General features: G+C 33.4%; 1 protein-coding gene across 12 annotated transcripts; it reads right to left on the bottom strand.

The window, feature by feature from the left end:
• Positions 1-132: 132 nt before the first annotated feature.
• Positions 133-17542, bottom strand: LOC148598905 (MFS-type transporter SLC18B1-like). 12 transcript variants are annotated; one of them, XM_088562201.1, is made up of 15 exons: positions 17458-17496; positions 17125-17233; positions 13039-13601; positions 11945-12040; positions 11272-11345; positions 10459-10615; positions 9262-9330; positions 8459-8549; positions 7936-8081; positions 7063-7161; positions 6554-6657; positions 5595-5690; positions 4520-4594; positions 2520-2613; positions 133-1372 (listed from the first exon to the last, which is right to left on the bottom strand). In XM_088562201.1, the coding sequence occupies exons 3-15, from the start codon at positions 13564-13566 to the stop codon at positions 1196-1198; spliced, it is 1806 nt and encodes a 601-aa protein (XP_088418327.1). In that variant the 5' UTR covers positions 13567-13601; positions 17125-17233; positions 17458-17496; the 3' UTR covers positions 133-1195. The 12 variants fall into 12 exon arrangements, with proteins under 12 accessions (XP_088418327.1, XP_088418324.1, XP_088418325.1 ...); XM_088562198.1 differs by lacking the exon at positions 17125-17233 and having other exon boundaries at positions 17458-17542; XM_088562199.1 differs by lacking the exon at positions 17125-17233 and having other exon boundaries at positions 17418-17529.
• Between the last annotated feature and the right edge of the window lie 1773 nt (positions 17543-19315).

Below are 19315 nucleotides of genomic sequence, written 5' to 3'. Positions count from 1 at the left end.
TAGGGTCTTGTAGAGGTGTTCGAAAAGTGAAGGACGACCAGGTATATGGTCATTGTAGGTGTTAGAAAAATGAAGGACGATCAGGTATCGGGTCATTGTAGATGTGTTAGAAAAGTGAATAATACGGCTGAATTTGAAAAAAATACTTTTTATTCATTATATAAATTGACATAAATGATAATTTTTATCATTAATAAAAATAAATGATCAGTCTCAACAATAACATATAAAATACATTTTTTTTTTCGCTGAATCGATGCGTTATCAATAAACTACATGTATTATATAAAACTAAAATGCATAGAACACACATTTGTACTCCAAGAATAAAATAATATTGTGTACCACAGTATAATTATCTTAATTTGATTTTCCAGTGGCCGCTTATTTTGACTTTCCTGTGACGGCTAATTTTAATTGTAGGATAATGTTTCTCGTACAAATTCTTGTATCCATGTTTTTTTCTAAATATGTTTTTTTATTCTCCATACACGTTCCTATGTATTAAACCACCGACACGTTTGTATTAAAGTTACACAACACATGATTTGTCATACAGTATGATAAACTCTCTCTCTGGAATACACGATCTTTGGACGATAAATGCAAGTTACACGTTTTCATCAGGTCTATAAACGAAAACGGGCATTTACCATGGAGATGGATTGTACCAAGGTCGTGAAAAAGCGACGATCAACAATGCGAATTTTTCTACTTTGATATACTGGTAAATTAAAATATCTTCATTAAAAAGCGTTATATAGTGTAGCGTAAATAAAACAGAATAGAACATCAATAAAATGTTCACATTTTTATCAAATGAATATAGAAGAACATTCACATTGTAAAATTATATGTCACAATTATGTGTATACACTAGTACTACAGCAAAACAGTGACAGAATCAAACATTTAAAATGAATTATATTTGTCGCACCATATTATCTACAATAAAAATATATTGACAATATTCAGGAAGAGTGTAGTCGTCTTGCACGATGAGTATAATGATTGCCTAGCCAAAATATTAAAAAAAACACTTAATATCTACTGAGTATGGCAATCTGTTCGTATAATTTGGAGAACCTGCTCATATCTTTTCATAACGAAAAATGTTATTATACAAACTGATCAAAGATTAGCCAAATAGTTTACAAAACAACTGCCCTACAATTTCAGGTGTTTTTATTTTTAATCACGTGACTGTTATGGTTGATGGTGGTGGAAACGTTGACATGACGTCATTGTCCTTGGTGTTTCCTAGTAATGGAGTGGTCTCACCTATACTTCTGGAACTTTCGATACCGGCATCCCAAGAACCATGTCTACAACATCTTGTGTCGTATAGCCATGAAATTGCTAACAATGGCACCTATTAAATATAGAGATGTTTCATATGAGGAAAGCTTCTCCCTAAAGTAAGCGAGCGCGAACCTGCAAAAGATATTTCAAATATTTATAATTTTATACAGTTCAAACAGTTCAGGGATCGGCAATGAATGCCTTGTTTTATATTAGCCGAAAGTAGTTGTTGTTTTCCGGAAATGTCCAAAGAGTTCCTATCAAATAACATGCACTTCTTTGAAACGTTTTGTCTCGCATGTGTTATGACTAAATTTCAAAGCTTCAACAGATAGAGATGAAGAGTTTTCCTTTGAAAAAAAGTTTCTGAAATGGTCAATATGATAAATAGTTAGACAAATTTTTATACACTTAAGAGCATGTTTACATGTATATTAAACGAGAAAAAAGTATGAGGAAGGCAATGGCCTTAAGTGCGAGCGAAGTCCAAAGCGAAAATATAAGGCTCCCTTTTCAACAAAGTAGACTTCATGCCATTTATCATTTTGCCAAGTTTTTTTTTAATTTGTAATCAGTAATGAGTGTGAGACGACGAAAGGCTTTCCAAATATTCGTAAAATTATCGGAAGAATTGTTCAGAGTTCGGCGTAAATTGCAGGGTTTTATCATGATCGTTCCAACCGGAAGTAGCTTTTGAAAAATAACATAGACGACTCTTAAACGTTTTGCCTAGCCTGCACTTTTACTATTTCTGAAGCTTTAGTGTATCCCAATGTAGTGTTTTGCTTGACGAAAGATTCTCAAGTGTCCGTATGATGAATTTTTAGACTAATTTCTATACATTTAAAAGCGAACTTAGGTCACTTAAAAAAAAGAAAAAAACATCATAAAATAAACATTATATATAATAAGTCTTTATAGCATCCACGTTTTGTTTGCCTTTTCGCATTCAATTCGTAACCGTAATATACCCCCCCCCAACAAAAAAACAAAACAAAACATACAAAAAACAAAAACAAAACGAAACGAAAAAAAACAAAAACAAAAACAAAAACAAAAACAAAAAACAAAAACAAAACAAAGGAAGGGAAAAAGAAAAGAAACCAAGAATGTGATCTTAACAGCCATTGCAATGACACATATTTCAAATAAACATTCCCTTTGAACAAATAGAAAGCCTTAAGTATGTTAGCATGCATTTAACAATTTTTCCTTACCATAAATAGACAGCCAGCAGCAGTCAAAGAACAACAGAAAGAAAACCCATAGATATCCAGTAATACACCACCAATGCTAGGACCAAGAAAATCACTGAAATGATGAAACATGTACATATCTGATTCAATCAATTATCATATATTTATCGAAAATTGATCCCCGGATTGCCTCAGTCGTGTGGTATGACATTGTTATATCACAGGTTTCCGGTTGATATCACACCCCTAATTCCGTAATCGCGCCTCGTACTGTTCCGTTATCGATTCGAAATCTATTATCGCCTAGAATCAAAACATGGTAGACGACAGTGGAGACGAAACGCAGAACTATATAAATTCACTTAAAAATGCCAATGCCAACAGAAAAACTTTGGGTGATATGAACATTTTGACAAAATGCATGAGAAGGAGCAACGTAATATAGAAGATATACCCGCTGTGGAGGACAAAGTTGTTCAGATGTTTTCAGGGGCAACAGTTACTGGAAATGTAACAAGTAATTTCCCTCTTAACAGCTTCAGCTAGATCAATTTGATTCACATCATTGACCAGAATATATAAACCATTGTTATGTTAACATAAAATAAATTGTTAAACTGCATATTGTCCATAATTACAGAACTATTTATCAAGATGACAGAAACAAAAATAAATGGTTATGGAGTGAATGTGTGTGTAGTACATTTTGAAAAAGAAACAACACTTTTCAGTTAAATTGATATCACATACCTCCGTTTGATAAAGAGAGTCCAAAGGGATCTATATGAAACACCAATAATGAAGTATATGTCGAAAAGATCATAATGTGTCATTTTTCAGATCACACCCATATCAGCCCACGGTCAGTATCATCCCTCGAGCCTACGGCTCTCGGGCTGGTATCATGACCTAGGGCTGATAGTAGGTGTGATATGAAAAATGCCATGTTATAATCTATAATTATTCAAACTGAAGCAATCATATTGTATTGCAATGAATAATTCAAAATGCTATAAAAGTAATGGGACAACCTTCCATGCAAAGTCACTTTACAACCAGATTTATGTAGGTAAGTGTATTTAAGAAATAAGTCACCGAAACTAGTGGATCATTGTTTTACCACGGGCTGATTATTTATGCCACATTATTTTACTCCGAGGGATAACGAGGGGTAAAAATCGGCACAAATGTCAGCTTGCGGAAAAACAATGATAAACTGGAGTTTCAGGGATTTATTTTGATTCTAATAGGAAAAGTACGGTACTTTTATACATTTTCCTGAAACTATTACGGTAACCATAAACCCGTCATATTTATCGATATTTGGCTGTACACTTTACGCTATTTCAGTTGAAATAAATGGTCGCTAGTGAAACTTTGTGCAGTGTATTATTTGTAAAGAAGGAAAGGGCGAATTAAATAGAACAATGTTAGATATGGCAATAGTTGTTTGCATTTTAAGGTCACAGTGTTTACATATGGACAAGTACAACGTTCATTCATTGACGATTGTTATTGTTAGTTTTGGTGAGTGCTACGGCGTACGTGCGTAGGCGATTTTTTGGAAATAAAATATAACTTTTCTATAACATAACGTTAAATATTATTATTAAATATGAATTCATGTTCATTCACGATACTGAAATAAATGAAAACAGCTGATACACACCGGAATGTTACTGTGTTTGTTTACATGATTTAAGGTGGGCAGTAATTTACACGGACAAGCCACACCAAATACGTTGCGTGCTGCTCGTACAGCGATCGAAAATCAATGGCAGTTGTGGTCTCAAAGCCTTTTAAGGATATCATATTAGATTGTGTAACAATATAGGGACTAGATAGGTACATATCTTTATCAATTAAAACAAGACTTAATCAATATTTATTACCAAATATTAGAGTACATTTTCCCAAGCTTACATATAAATTGATACAAACCATTTAACGAACCCAAGCAGTGTCTTGCATGCTACAATCAATTAACGACAATTTCAAATGGACAGTAAAAGCATTCATACCCAAAAGCATAAAATGATCCCCAAACACCAGCAACTATTCCATATACTCCAATGTCATCCTCATATCCAAGCTCGCTGAAGTAATAAGAAGCAATATGAATGACGCATAAAAAGTTAAATCGTTAGAGGAAACAAGCAAAGCCTTTGCAATTTTGAAATGATATCATATATCCAAAAGGACAAAGTATGAATTCAAAGCAAATACTCCATGCAAAAAGATGTGTATGCATAAATCAAATAGATCGAATAAAACGCTGAAAAGTGCATGTACATTGTACATGTAGGCATATTTCGACAAATAAGCCACAGAAATATGTTATTAGGAAACGCTTTTGCATGACATATAGAAAGAGGCTAAGTGCAGTCATGCATGTACTTTAAATTTATGTAGTACAATTGTGAACGTGTCGTAAGACAGAATGGTATTACAATACTAGTATCACACACTTATATGCATGCAACAACTAGGTTTCGTTTTTATTTATCGTAAACTCCACTGTCTCGTGATTTTAAAAAGACAAACCTCAAATTCGTCCGATACTTTCATTAAAAACTGGAAAAATATTCAATAATATAACCCTTACTCTCCGATTGTCCTAATAGTCATTCCCCAACTCTATCTCAACAATACGAGTTCAATTATTCCTAAATAAGATAAATCGCTTTTAACTCCCAAATTCACCATTCCAAGATATGTAGTCTTCTGCATTCCTGCCAATGTTTACGATGAATATTTCCCGGTTTTATTCAGTGGCTTTATTTGTGAATATCAGACAGTGAATCTCGATTCATGCATATCAAAAACCCACAGTACTTACTTCAAAACTTACAGATAATACTTGAAACACTTTACACGATTGATTGTTCCGATTTGATTGATTTAAGTGGGAGATGAATGTATGACTTTTTACCTAATACAAATCTGTAATCAGAAAGGTAAAGCTACGAAAAAAAATAGCGTATGTACATGTAGATAAAAACATGTTTTATTCGGTTGGGTTTCTGAACAAAGACCTCTTATGAATTGTATATGAACTGGTACTTAAAAACAAAACACAGTATAAATAGTATTTACCCCGCAACATCAATGAAGACATCAAAGGTTGGTATCAGTGCTAAACTGGCACCTATCCCAAGGACAATCAGACAAACAATATTCAACCACAACTGGCTGAAATGGACATCAAATTCATAAACAGAAGGTCATAATACTTACAATTAGTCATATAAAGATAAGATGAACTTAGAAATGTAATAAAAAGTATCAAGACACAGATTTCCTATTAATTCAGGTTTCTGTTTAGCTAGATTTTACTTTATAGAAACGCATTACATTTTTTTTCATCTTGAAAAAAAAACCAGTTTTTTATAAATCATACATGTAAATATTGACATATATACATGTACGAACACACAATTCGTCTTCAACAAACTGATATGAATAAATAATTGCTCCTTGTTAACTGACATGTTAAATGCAAACTCCGCTTCATCTGCCATAACAAACATTTTTCTTCCTTCATAATGATTAGTTAACAATTACTTCTCTATGATTTGAAATACAAAATGATCCCTCCATTATGAACAGAAAAGTTCAACATGTATTCCCCTGTGGTCCACATGCACCCATTACTGATAAACTTGCATGAAATATCTTATCTATGACACCACTCTTCTATGTATTCCACCTGATAAACACTTTCTGCTACATACACTGTCATGATAAACACTTTCCCCCATGAACTGGTTAGATAAACACTTTCTGCCACATACACTGTCATGATAAACACTTTTTCCAAAGTAGCTGTAGTGGCATAATAAACACTTTCTCCCCCAACATGATCTGACATGATAAACACTTCCCCCTACTTGAACTGGCATGATAAACACGTTCTCTCACATGACCTGGCATGATAAACCCTTCACCCCACATAAACTGGCATTATAAACACTTTTCCCCCATGAACTGGTTTGATAAACATTTTCTCACCCATTAACATGATAAACACCCCCATGAAAATGATTAACACTTACTCCCCTACAAGAACATCCAGTCCTATCAAGCTTGATGGACCAATAAACAGCATACCAACTACTGATATAAGAAAACCAGGTATCAAAACAGCTCGGTTGTCTCCCTGAAAAGAAGAGGTCCTGTCAATACTTAAATTAAGCTGTTTTTTTTGTCAACTGTTTTATTGTTTTGACTCGAGTTTCAAGTTTTAATGAGATGCCATGACAGTAATAACAATGTGACAAGAGGCAATTGGGTTAACAATAATTACTGACCAAGTTTAGCAACTCTACACCTGTCAAATTAAGGAGTACATGGCACAAGAACCATAACTCTGAGAATGCCATTTTTACATTGATCATAAAGTGTGATACGTGCATAGGCATGTATTTTTTGTTAGTTGGTTCTTTCTACGTTCGTTTCACTCTACCCCTTTCCCCTCATTATACACGTATTTTAATTTTGCTTATCAGTCTAACCTTATATTTCAAAGTAAATAAATCATTAGATTTTTATGTTATTAACTTACAACTCTATCGCAGATTGTCCCAGCGATCGGTGAAGTTATAGCATAAAACGCTGACATGACCAAAAATAGTAACCCGATAATATCTGCATCCAATCCGAACTAAAATGTACATCATAATTTTTATCATATAACATGTATGTAGAACTAACAGATACAGATCCAAAGGATGTGTACCAGCCGGGGGTTCCTCAGAAAAAAGGAGGTTGCAAGGATATAATTTGCCATTTTTTGTCAATTCTACACAGATAATTGACACATTGTCCTATACGAGAGGGAATGTCAACCCCCTGCAGTAACTCTCTGGATCCGCCACTGGGGTTCAAGAGGTGGGAACCCAGTCCTTTTGTTAGAAAAGTTACATGCAATTGATGCTGTGCAAAATAAGAGCAAAAGTATGCAAATGATAGCCCCATTTTTTTAAATTTTTGCCTCAAAACTATACCCCGTACCTCCTTCTAAACATTTCTTGATCCGCCCGCATGTGCATGTTTTAAAAATCTATAATACATATATATTGTCAGTAATACAGAGGGTTTGATGAAGGTGCACATACAATGCAATCCATTTTTAAAATATTTATTCTATTTAATATTAAGTACACATCCCGTTACCTGTATTCATAACTTAAAACTCCTTCCATTACAACTGTAGTACATGTATGCGATCGTCTGTTTTATCTGATATCTGCTCTGAACTATAAAGATTATGGTATTTGTCTGAGATGTTCCCACACGTAAACTAGAATGAGCCAAGTCCAATAGTTTATTCAGTATTGTGTTTCATATTTGTTTTCCATTATAAATATACAGGGATACAGGTTCGATGAAAGTATTAAGAAATGCAAGCAAAGTAGCATTTGTTTTTTCTACTTACAGTATTATTAAGATGAGGTTCCAATATAGGATCCAGTATTGAGAATATCATGGCGGCTATAACTGTAGCTAGACTGTTAATAATAGATTTGTGTGATTTCATCAAGGTCCAGATTGTCAACTTCGACTGGGTTTGATCTTCATCAGCTGCAACAAATATGTTGACAATCAAGGTTAGTGTACTGTGCTTGAAAGAAGGAATTTTTTCTGTTTTTTGTTTTTAGTACACTATGTAATGGTTCTGTACCAAAGAATTCTTAGTGATATTTGTACTTCGGTGAAATATGAAACAATTTCTTGGACATTTCATTCCAGATCAATTTCCGATGCATAACATTATATAAACCTTAACATATATGTACATTAACATCAAACATCTTAATACATGTACTGTATATGTAGTTCAGAAAATCAACCGTTCAACATGTATTAGTAACAAATTATTTATTTGCGCTATAAGATACCATAAAGATAGATAAAAATGTGACAGCATCTAAAAATGTATTAAAATAAATAAAAGATACCTTTCAAAACCGGAATGAGCCAAAAGTTGAATGGAACACATAAAGCCATAAATGCACCAATAACTGCAAAGGGCAACACGAAACCACCACTCTGAAATAAATAACAACCAAACATACAAAAAGTCATGTAAATGGACTGACAAAGGACCAAAATCTTGCTTTGATTAGTGAGACATTCTAGACCCCAGTTATAGGCATCGCATTAATTCCTTAATAAAATTAGTCCCCTAATTCAGTAAATACATTCGCATACTGGAGGAGTAAATGCAAATCAATGGCACACATAAGTTCCAGGATTATCATATAACGTACATTTTATACAAATTTTGAAATAATATCAGAAGGAAGCATTTTAAATATAATATTATGCATATAACACAAAATAATTTTTATATTTTTGTTTTAATGACGGCATCATTCGCATGTGTATAAACAATATATTTTATAATTCTGCGATTGTGTCTTTTCTACAAAGAAACTTAGTACAATTGTAAGCCCGATTTTTTTTATATATATGATAATTTGTTTTGCAGTCTTTTTAAAGACTATTATTGCAAATAAAACATTCTGATAAATCACACCATTTTTCCAAGAAGTACCAGATAAAACTGGTTCTTTGTCCATGTCAGTTGCGGAAATGATTTAAAGGGGGATCCGTTTTCCTGTTTACTCATTATCCTTGGATTATAATCTTTTGAATACAATTCCATTTTGTTTGCCAACATTTTGTATACAAATAATTCTTTTTCACCAACAAAGGGGGAATTTCAACCCTCGGAACCCTCCTGCTGCATTTGCCTCACCCCATAAAGGAACCCTCCAATAGCTGGTCCTGACATAAACCCGATACCAACAAAAACTTCTGTGATACCCTGTAAAATACGGAATAATGCAACATGACAATATCATAATAACAAAAGTCATACACTTAATTTATAAGAAAGATTTTTTTAATAGCTCTTTTTAAGTCGCTAATGTTGTTAGCGACTTCTTGCAATCATAATTTCAGTACTTAATATTCGCATATGATTTGCATAAATATGTAGTTATATCCCATATAATGCTGCAGATCTTGGCCGTGTTTACCGTCATAGCGTCATGCATCGTTCTAGCTTTAGCGAGATAAAAATTGTACCACTTAAGTATCATACATGTGTGTTCTTCTTGTGTTTCTTGCTTGTCCGAGAACGCGAAGTTTATATGAAATGATCAGTAAGCTTTGAACATTACCCGGTTTCCGATTCAGGCACTGAGGCTCGTTACAAGACTATATAGGTCATATACATTAGCAAGCCCCAATATTTATGAATATTCTTTGAAAGCTGCTTAATCTAGTTCCTAAACTGGTTCCTTGGTCAATATCATAAGCGATCCAAAGATCGCTACAACGTACCTTTTTTTCAAACATATCATACACATGTTTATGCGTGTTTTTTGCTTGTACACACGTATTAGAACGGGAAGTTTACATTAAAAGATGATCGGTTAGCATTGAATTTATGTAATGTTACCTAGTTTCCGATTCAAATACAGACGTTCGTTACAATTGATTATATAAAGGTCATATATATATCATCAGGACACTGATATCTTTATATACCCATTGCCAGTTCTTTAATCTTGTTCTGGATATTAATTGAAAACATTTGGGTCATAACGGTTACGAAAGAGTATGCAATGACTACATGTATATCAAGGGAACCAAGAGTTTTGCAGAAGTTACCCGATTTTAGAGCATATGGCATTTGTATAATTTTGGATGTTGAAAGTAAGCCAAAATCGGTGACAGTGAGTATTTCACCTTTAACGACTATGAAGACTTCAGTCTTTGATTCTAAAAATTTTAAAAATTAAGTTTATGACACATATGTTTTGTAACAATGCTGACAAAATGAAATCTGTAACGAAGAAATTCCAAACCTACATGTTTCTGTTAAATTGTAATAGAAGTTACAACGCACATGTATATTCGATGTATACATGTATATGTGAGTACTTACAAACACTGTAGAAAATGCATTGGGAAATTCTTTGGCACATAAAGCACTACTGGCCGTCTGTAAACTGGTACAGCCCAGAGCAAGGAATACCCGTAATACAAAACAATAAATGATGAAAGTGACGTTACTGTTCGTTGTATCGATGTAGGTGAGAACCCTGGAAGGAATAAGAAAAAAAATCTGAATTATATTGATAAATGTACTATGCTATTACATGTCTATAAATTTCTAGTACAGAGCCCTCTTGCACAAAAAGGTATTTATATTTATTTTTATTTTTGGCGTAATTAAATCAAATCTGTTTTTCGCAAAAATGGTCGTGGACGCAAAGTAATGGGTTATTGACTACATTTTACTGAGTGCGATAATTACATTTTGCAAAAACTGGAGATAACAGAAGAGTGACCTTAATATTTGTGTAACCTTAGAAACAAAAGTGATGTTTCATTGAGTAACATTAGTTCAAACTAGCTCTGCCTAATCCTCTTTAAATTTACTTTTACCTCTTTACTAAAATTTTTCTATTTACACAAGCACACATTTGCAAGCATCTGAAAGTTATAACCAAATGTGAGACTCTTACACGTCTGAACATTGGTGCAAAAACCGCTTTAGTTGAAATAAGTTTCAGTGAAATAAACCGAAAATCAGAACTTTCAATTAGGCAGACCAGCACACAGACAAACCGAAAGACCTATTAACAGACAGATGTACACAATGTACTAACATACATGTGCATGCACGTACCAACAAACAGACGTACATGTACTAAGAGAAATTGTCGGACTTATAAGTATACCAAATATATCTTACCCAAATAATACTGTGCATCCAGAGGCTAGGAACAATCCGCCTATGTACATAAACTTGAGACCAAGTATTGGAATCTGTACAATGAGACAAACATGTAATATCTGAGGATTTTGAACATTCATATACAATCATACATTTTTAGAGTATAAGCAGTTCATCTTTAATTTTTACATATGAAGAAAATGATCATTGAAAATATCAACAAATACATGTACTATACAAAGTTGACTCATATTTCTATAAATGAACAGATTTGTAACATACTTGGTATAATACTGTAATAAGAGGGTTATCACTATACGTGTTTTATTTATAAAACAAAATAATTGTACGCTGTATTTTCTCTGTGGAAACACATATGTGCTATGGATGTCCGACGGACATGAACTTATATTTCGTGTGGCCTTGTCAGTATTTTGAAAAGCAATCAACATAAAAAATGAACGTACGATCACCTCTGTGCATTTCACATTTTTCAATTTTCTGCTTAGCTACATGTACGTGCTTATAAGTTTTTTGGAAAATAAAAGTAAGCTTCAGCGACGAATGTCATATCTGCGCATGCATTAACAGCAACATTCGTTCTTTTATCAACGTTTTTTTAAAAGACGCCCTAAAACACCGGTCCAAAGTCCAAGTTTAGGATTAGTAATTGTGTTTCTTGTATACGTACCAGATGACCTGCCAATGGTGATGAAACAAACTGCGTGAAAGCAAAAACACCAAAAATCCATCCAGAAATGGAATCACTTACATTCTTTGATGCAGCCTGAAAAGTTACCATTGTCAGAATTAAACAGTTGCCCGATATAAACCCCCAAACCACCGACCCCTGAAAAAAATAGATGATATGCGGTAGCTAATTTCATTTCAACTAATACTGCTTTATACATGTAGTTAGTTCAGAGGCAAAGACTAAATCTTCAGCCTCTCTATACCATCAAATTAAAATTGAGTCTCTAAAGTCGTTCGTGGTTTCTAAGCTTTTACTTACACAATGTATGGATAATGGGATAGGATCAATTAGATGTAAACGAATGACCACCCTCAAATGCAAGGGGGGAGGGTGGCTCAATGGATTTGAAAAGAGGGTTAAGAGAAAGGTAGTCCCATACTATTATTTTCTCTTGTCTGTCCACATTGTAATAATATTAACAAAATTTCCAAACAAAATAGGGGTGTCAAACTTGGATCCACCGCTGCAATGTTACATAATTAAAAAACATTGTTATTCTCAAACTGAGTAATGCAAATATGAAAAATACGAGCCAATCCATTGGCAAGACTTTCATGTATCAAAGGTTGACCGTGTACAAGCCGTTAAAATGTACATGCACGTCTGTTAGTGTGTATGAAGGTACAGGTACATGCAGAATGTATATGGCTTGTGAAAGAATTCCCTTGTGTGGATGTAACGTTTAATAAACACGCAATAAGCACGCTTAAACCACCAATGTTTCTTTATCAAAGATATTTAGTAAGGTTGAATAACACATTATACAAACAGAAGATAACAATAACTAAACTTAGATGCTTACAATCATGTTATCAAATTTATAACTTAATAACTGTGCATGGTATGTGTTAATCCTTAAAAAATAATGTCACGCGGATGTTGATACTTTTTGACAGCATCGTCGAATAGCTGTTTAAGAGATGACGTATTTTTATTTATTTACAGTAATAATCTGAATTAATGATCTCAACCACATCATCTCATTTAACGGAACCACATGTATTATATTTCATCGTTAAAAATAAACATACCTCTTCCGGAAAAAATGGTGCAATCAAGGACAAACACAAGAAAGCAAGAAAATTTGACAAACACACACTGATTAAGATCAACTTGTGCGTGTTTGTCAGAATCCTAAAAGAAAAAGATGGTGTCGATTCCTCCGATGATTGTTTTTCGTCCCGTTCAACAACATTGGAATCGGTGCTATTCCCTTCGACATCTCCTTTAGATATACACTTTTCGTCGTTTTTTTCTGAATATTTTAAGTCTGAATTTGACGTTAACTTATCTTGCGCGATAGCAACGTCTACTATCCGACGGTCCGCGTCGGGGTCATTTAATGACAACGCCGACGATGGCCCACAATTTTTAACCCCATTTAACGTGCTATAATCGACTGGGTCTTGATTCAATCTCCTTAATTTGTCAACACCATTTTGTGTTAATCTGTCAATTGATACACCGTGCACACTCTGTGTGTTTGTGAACTTGATTCTAAAATCATCAGTTGATTCATCTTCTTTTCCATTTTCATTGTTTGTTTCATCATTAAACATGCTGTCATCTTCAACTTCATCAGATAGTCTTTATGCTGCAATAAAGTTTGTACACTGTGTTAAATAAATACATGTACATGTAATACCAAAAAAAGTGTTATACCATGTATATATCCCAAAATAGTGATTTCAGCAAAGTCATACATTTGTAGCATAACAGAAAAAAAACAAAACAAACAAACAAACACAAAACAAAATTTGTTAATTTTATCAAATTCAAAAAAAATCTATTACTCACAATATCTCCTAAAGAATTTTTACTTAATCTGACACTGTGTGTAAAAGACACACAGAAAAATAATTAAACTGACAATGCTAAACATATTAAAAAAAAACAAACGGACATCAAAGGATCAAATAAAACATAGCAGTCCCCTGTCTCCAATGTACATGTATACCTACCGGCTGTGGTCCTTCTAAAGCTATTTATACATGTATCATACTTAACGTATTCACCAAACAATAACAGAGATATGTAGACGATCCACATCTTGCCCTCAGATAAAAAAACTATGTAACGGAAAAGCTGAAAACATCAAATACTGCTCCTAACTCCTTTAGACGTTTCCAGATTTTCAAATACTTTTCTAACAGAAAGTCACCCGTCTTTAAATTGTCTTGTATGCGAATGTAATACATAGTCTACCAATCTGATTAAATATTTAATTTTAATCACTGTCCTTTTGTTTGGCATTTTGGTGAGGAGGGTAATACCAAAAAGATGAAAAAAATAATAATAACTTGCCTTGCGCTTCATTTATGAAAACTACCGCTGTACATACGAAGAGTTGCTAGTGAAATCTGGTCTTCCTTCACTACAATTAAGACGTTTACGTACCATGGCGATAGCAGAGTTCAAAATTATTCATAAGAAATCCCCACTGTATCTTCAAGATGTTAATATTTCATTAAAAAAAACTCTAATTATTCTTTTAGAAAAAACAGTATAGCAGAAGTTCCAAGAGTAAGAACAACCAATTATGGATTATAATCAGTAAGATATGCTGAGGTCACACCCTGACATTCAGTAAGGTATGCTGAGGTCACACCCTGACATTCAGTAAGGTATGCTGAGGTCACACCCTGACATTCTGTAAGATATGCTGAGGTCACACCCTGACATTCTGTAAGGTATGCTGAGGTCACACCCTGACATTCTGTAAGGTATGCTGAGGTCACACCCTGACATTCAGTAAGGTATGCTGAGGTCACACCCTGACATTCTGTAAGATATGCTGAGGTCACACCCTGACATTCTGTAAAGTATGCTGAGGTCACACCCTGACATTCAGTAAGATATGCTGAGGTCACACCCTGACATTCTGTAAGGTATGCTGAGGTCACACCCTGGAATATGTTGCCTAAAGAGATTCGTGTGCAGTCCGACCTAAGCCAGTTCAAAAGTTTAATTAACACTGGAATGGTAACTTATGCAGATGTGGCTCCTGCAGATCTTAAAACTTTTTTTTCTTAAAAATTAATGATTCACTTCGATCAGTTCAGTTTTTATTAGTATTAGTATTTTATGTTGGCTTATTTAACATTTAATTATTGCTTGAATATATCTTGATCCCTTTGTGCTGTAAGTATGTTAGGTTCAGATGTATTTAATATCTTATAAGTGTGTGGCGTATATATTGTTTTTTTGTGTGTGTCCTATTGCATGCACATGTGGTGTATCATCTGTTTCATGTGTATAAATGTGTATAATATGTGTTGTTTTATTGTTATTATTTGTGTCGGTTAATAGCTCTACAAACCGTGTTTGACATTGCATGTTTACTAAAATCCGACTTAAAATAAAGTTTCTTAGTGTCAGATATAAAGTGACCATATATAATGTTTTTTCCTTTGATGGTGGAATTATAATGCATATATATTTATACCTCGAATTACTGACACTTGAAAAGAAGTAAATTTTATTTCTGCATATCAGATACCATTTTGAATAAGTTTCATGGAAAGACTTGTGTGATTTTCTTACCAGCAGTAAAAGCAGAATTAACAAGGTACACAGGAAAATTGCAACATATGTTTTTATATGCTTTAAAACATATGGATACATATGTTTAAGACTAGTATGGTGGACATAATTATGTTTTTGTGCTTTTAAAGAAATCATATAAACACAAGTACCATATATACTATTTTTATATATGAAATCCTATTGAAAACATATAAATACCATATGATTATTTTTGATAGTTTTTCGTTATTTAACTCGTCAACCAGAAATATATGTTTTTTCAGGAGTTTTCAAAACTTATGAAAAACATCCATGGCAGTTTTACATAAACATGTACGTGTTTCAGCAGTTTAAGAGTAATCAAGGGAACCAAGGTTAAAGCGGTAATCAAAAGAATGTAATCCTGGGACAAAGACCAGACATGGAAAACAGACATACACAACAAAGAACATAAAGTAACTAAAATCATGCACACAGGGCAACAAAAGCAAATGAGCAACCCGGACTCCACTAAAAACTGGAAGCATGGACTAGGTGTACCGGTAGGGTAAGGGTAAGCGTCCTCTGCTTTTCTAGAAACACCCACCGATTTGCTTATAAAAAGGCAAGTCCGGGGTAGGCGAAAGAGGAAAGGAAAACTATGGCACATTGAACAAATCAGTTTTCATGGAGCAGACGGATACATAAACAGTGTTTTAGTTAATTAAAGGCTCTGTAAGCACTGAGGTTTTGGAATTTTTTAGGAACATAGATATTAAGTTCGTTCAATTTCCCGATGACCAATTGCGTTTTTAAGCATAAATCATTTTCTTTTCGAGGGTGGGGTCTGGGATTTGATGCTGGGTTAGATTTTTTTTTTCACTAAATCCCTAAAATAATTTTTCTTCCGCGGCAGGCGGAGTTATAAACTTTTATTTGAAAATCTACATTGTTAAATAATGGGGAATACATTGAATTAATTTTTTTTTCATAGCTGAGTAAATAAAAACACTCAAATTTGGAGTAATTTAATTTTTTTCAAAATAATCCCTGCAGCCCCCTTTTTTTAGTCTAAAAATATTCGGTGTCTCACCGGAACTTCACTTGAAACGCTTAGTATCAAAAGGTTGTTCTTAAGTTTAATTTTAACATGCAAATGAATTGGACAAAAGTAAATCATACATATTTAGTCCTTTCCAAAATTTAAATATACAAATATACACAAAAGTAGAATGAGACAGCATGCTTTAACAATATACGAACTACATGTATACAAAAAATTACATTACTTTAATGCCTGCAACTAAAAGTTAAGTGGAGAGAAAAAAACAGTTTGCTCTTTAATGATATTTAACTTCTTCAAATCATATATATGTAGTATCTATCCTTCAGTGATAAACTGTCTATTTGGTATATTTTCTGTTTAGTATTATCATAATTAACACTTCTGGGTTTTTTCGTTTTGTAGAAAGAATTTCGAAGAATACAAAAACGTAAAAAATGGATTTTTGCCTCAACGAGGTATAAAAAGGAGCCAAAAAAATACAAAAGAAAAAGGATTCAGTTTAATTTTTGGCCACAAAAAGATTCGAAAATAAGAGGTGTAAGAGTACCTGAAATACATGTTTTGGTTGGCCGGGTAGGGGGGTGGGTGGGGTGCACGGGTTATCTCAGTCCACGTTCCACATAACTGTAATGCCACCAACACCGCACACAAAGTCTCTGCAAACGTCATGATTATATAGATTTGGAAAAGGTTCGTCAGAATACAATATATTAAAGATTATTACAGCTGCTGCTCATTCAAGTGAGCTTAGTTTCTAATGTGAATCAAGCCTTACAGTTACAGTATAAACTGAATGTACGAATCAAAATGAATGTTTCTAAAATACATTACATGACTCACGTGTCGGATAAAGAAGTTTGCAAACATACAAATCACATACCTGTGCTTCTTAAGTGAATACCAAAATTATCTTTATTTGTTCTTAGATTATGACCTTTAATGTGTCACGTTTTGTTTGTTTGTCGTATGATATCACATGACTATCACATGGTCATATTTTGGTTTGGCGGTTACATTATAAGTCTGATTGTCACACGTTATCAACACTAAAAAGTTTTAATTATTACCTTATAAGTTAAAATGTGGCAAAAGTGTCGTCTTTTTATTTTCGATATGATATTGAAATGATTAAGAAAAGGTAGCTGAATAAAACGGGTCACTTATGAAACGAGATTGATGTTACCCCATTAATAGCTCTCTTGAGGAGGGGACACTTCCTATATATATGTATATGGTAATAGGACGTGCCGCTGGAATAGGTGTCATTTTCCAGTTTGCAAATATGCTAGTGAATAAGTGGTAAAAACGAATATAAGTATATGATAAGTCAATAAACTTTAAACTACGAAATATATGGATAGTCAAAAACATCGTTGTCCTGTAATCTGCTCCTTCATATTTGTACAATAAGCGCATTAATAATATTTTTATTATATGTCATAGTTTATCATTATCAGGGATCCACTCCTTATATATTTATGGGATTACGTCTCTTTTTTCTGACAAAATAAATGAAAAGGTCTAAATTTTTTTTCAAAAGTAAAATATATAAATAGGGTGGGCTAACCGAATCCCAGGGGCACCCCTATCAAAGAAAGGGACCTCGAGTTAAGTTATAACTATGTAGAGTATTAGTAAATTAGTTAAGATTTTTTTATGTAATTAAGTCAGTGAACGTTTAAAGTCGAATGTTGAAATTTGTAAGTGTCACGAAAAGGAAAGGAAATTTTGAAAGTCATCATATTCACCACGTTCACACCTTAGAACCCCTTATCAGAATTCGAGGACAAATATGTTTATGCCCATAAAGGTATATGTTATTGATAGGAGGGCTCCATCAAACAATTACTAAATATTTCCGATTGTTTACACAAACTAACCGAAAATGCATTGGTTTTTGTACAGGATTAACAATTATTTATGGAGACTATCAGGTTAGAAATGTTTTAGTTATTGAAATGCATACAATATTGATGAATAATGAACTCACTTCAGCGATGATTCTACTTCCGTTTTACTATTAAGCCCACTAGAAAAGTGTTTATTCAGTAAAAGGCTACATGTACTTGACTGTGATGATTGAATAGTTAAAAGAAGTTTTTGTCTTTCTTTCCATAAACACATTCTAGGAATTAGAATTTTGCACCAACAATAACTCGAATGACAAAAAGATCAGCTCGATACGTTATATTATCTTTAATATACTTATCTAAGAAATCGCGCCAACCTACGGTGGTACATTAAGGATACATATGCCCTTGATTTATTATCTGGAGCGCTCGACTTATTATATCGTGCGCTCGACTTACATGTAATATTTCGAGCGCTTGATTTATTATGTCGTGCACTGGACTTATTATCTGGAGCGCTCGACTTAATATCTGGAGGGCTCGACTTATTATCTCGTACGCTGGACTTATTATGTCGTGCGTTGACTTAATTTGAAGTTCTTCATTTCTGTTTTGGACGTCGTGGTTATCAGTCGAATACAATAGCAACCTATGACAGAACTTATTAATAAAGGACATTTTTTTCTCACTGCAATAATTAAAAGCAGATACATAATCATCAGAAGACCTAATTCAGAAGAAAACCAAAGGAAAAGAAGCCATGATCTCAACTGAGAAAAAAAATAAATCAAAATTTAAAAAATTGGAAAAGAAAATGGTGTCATTCTTAACTCTGAAAATTAAATAAAATAATAAAGATAAACCTTGAACATGATAAAAGACAGGTAT

The sequence above is a fragment of the Perna viridis genome, chromosome 14 (genome assembly GCF_037379345.1).
Source record: "Perna viridis isolate PV_CMFRI_1.1 ecotype Kerala chromosome 14, ASM3737934v1, whole genome shotgun sequence".
NCBI lineage: Eukaryota > Metazoa > Mollusca > Bivalvia > Mytilida > Mytilidae > Perna > Perna viridis.
Note: the sequence above shows the minus strand (reverse complement) of the source record. Positions and strands in the feature narration are given on the sequence as shown.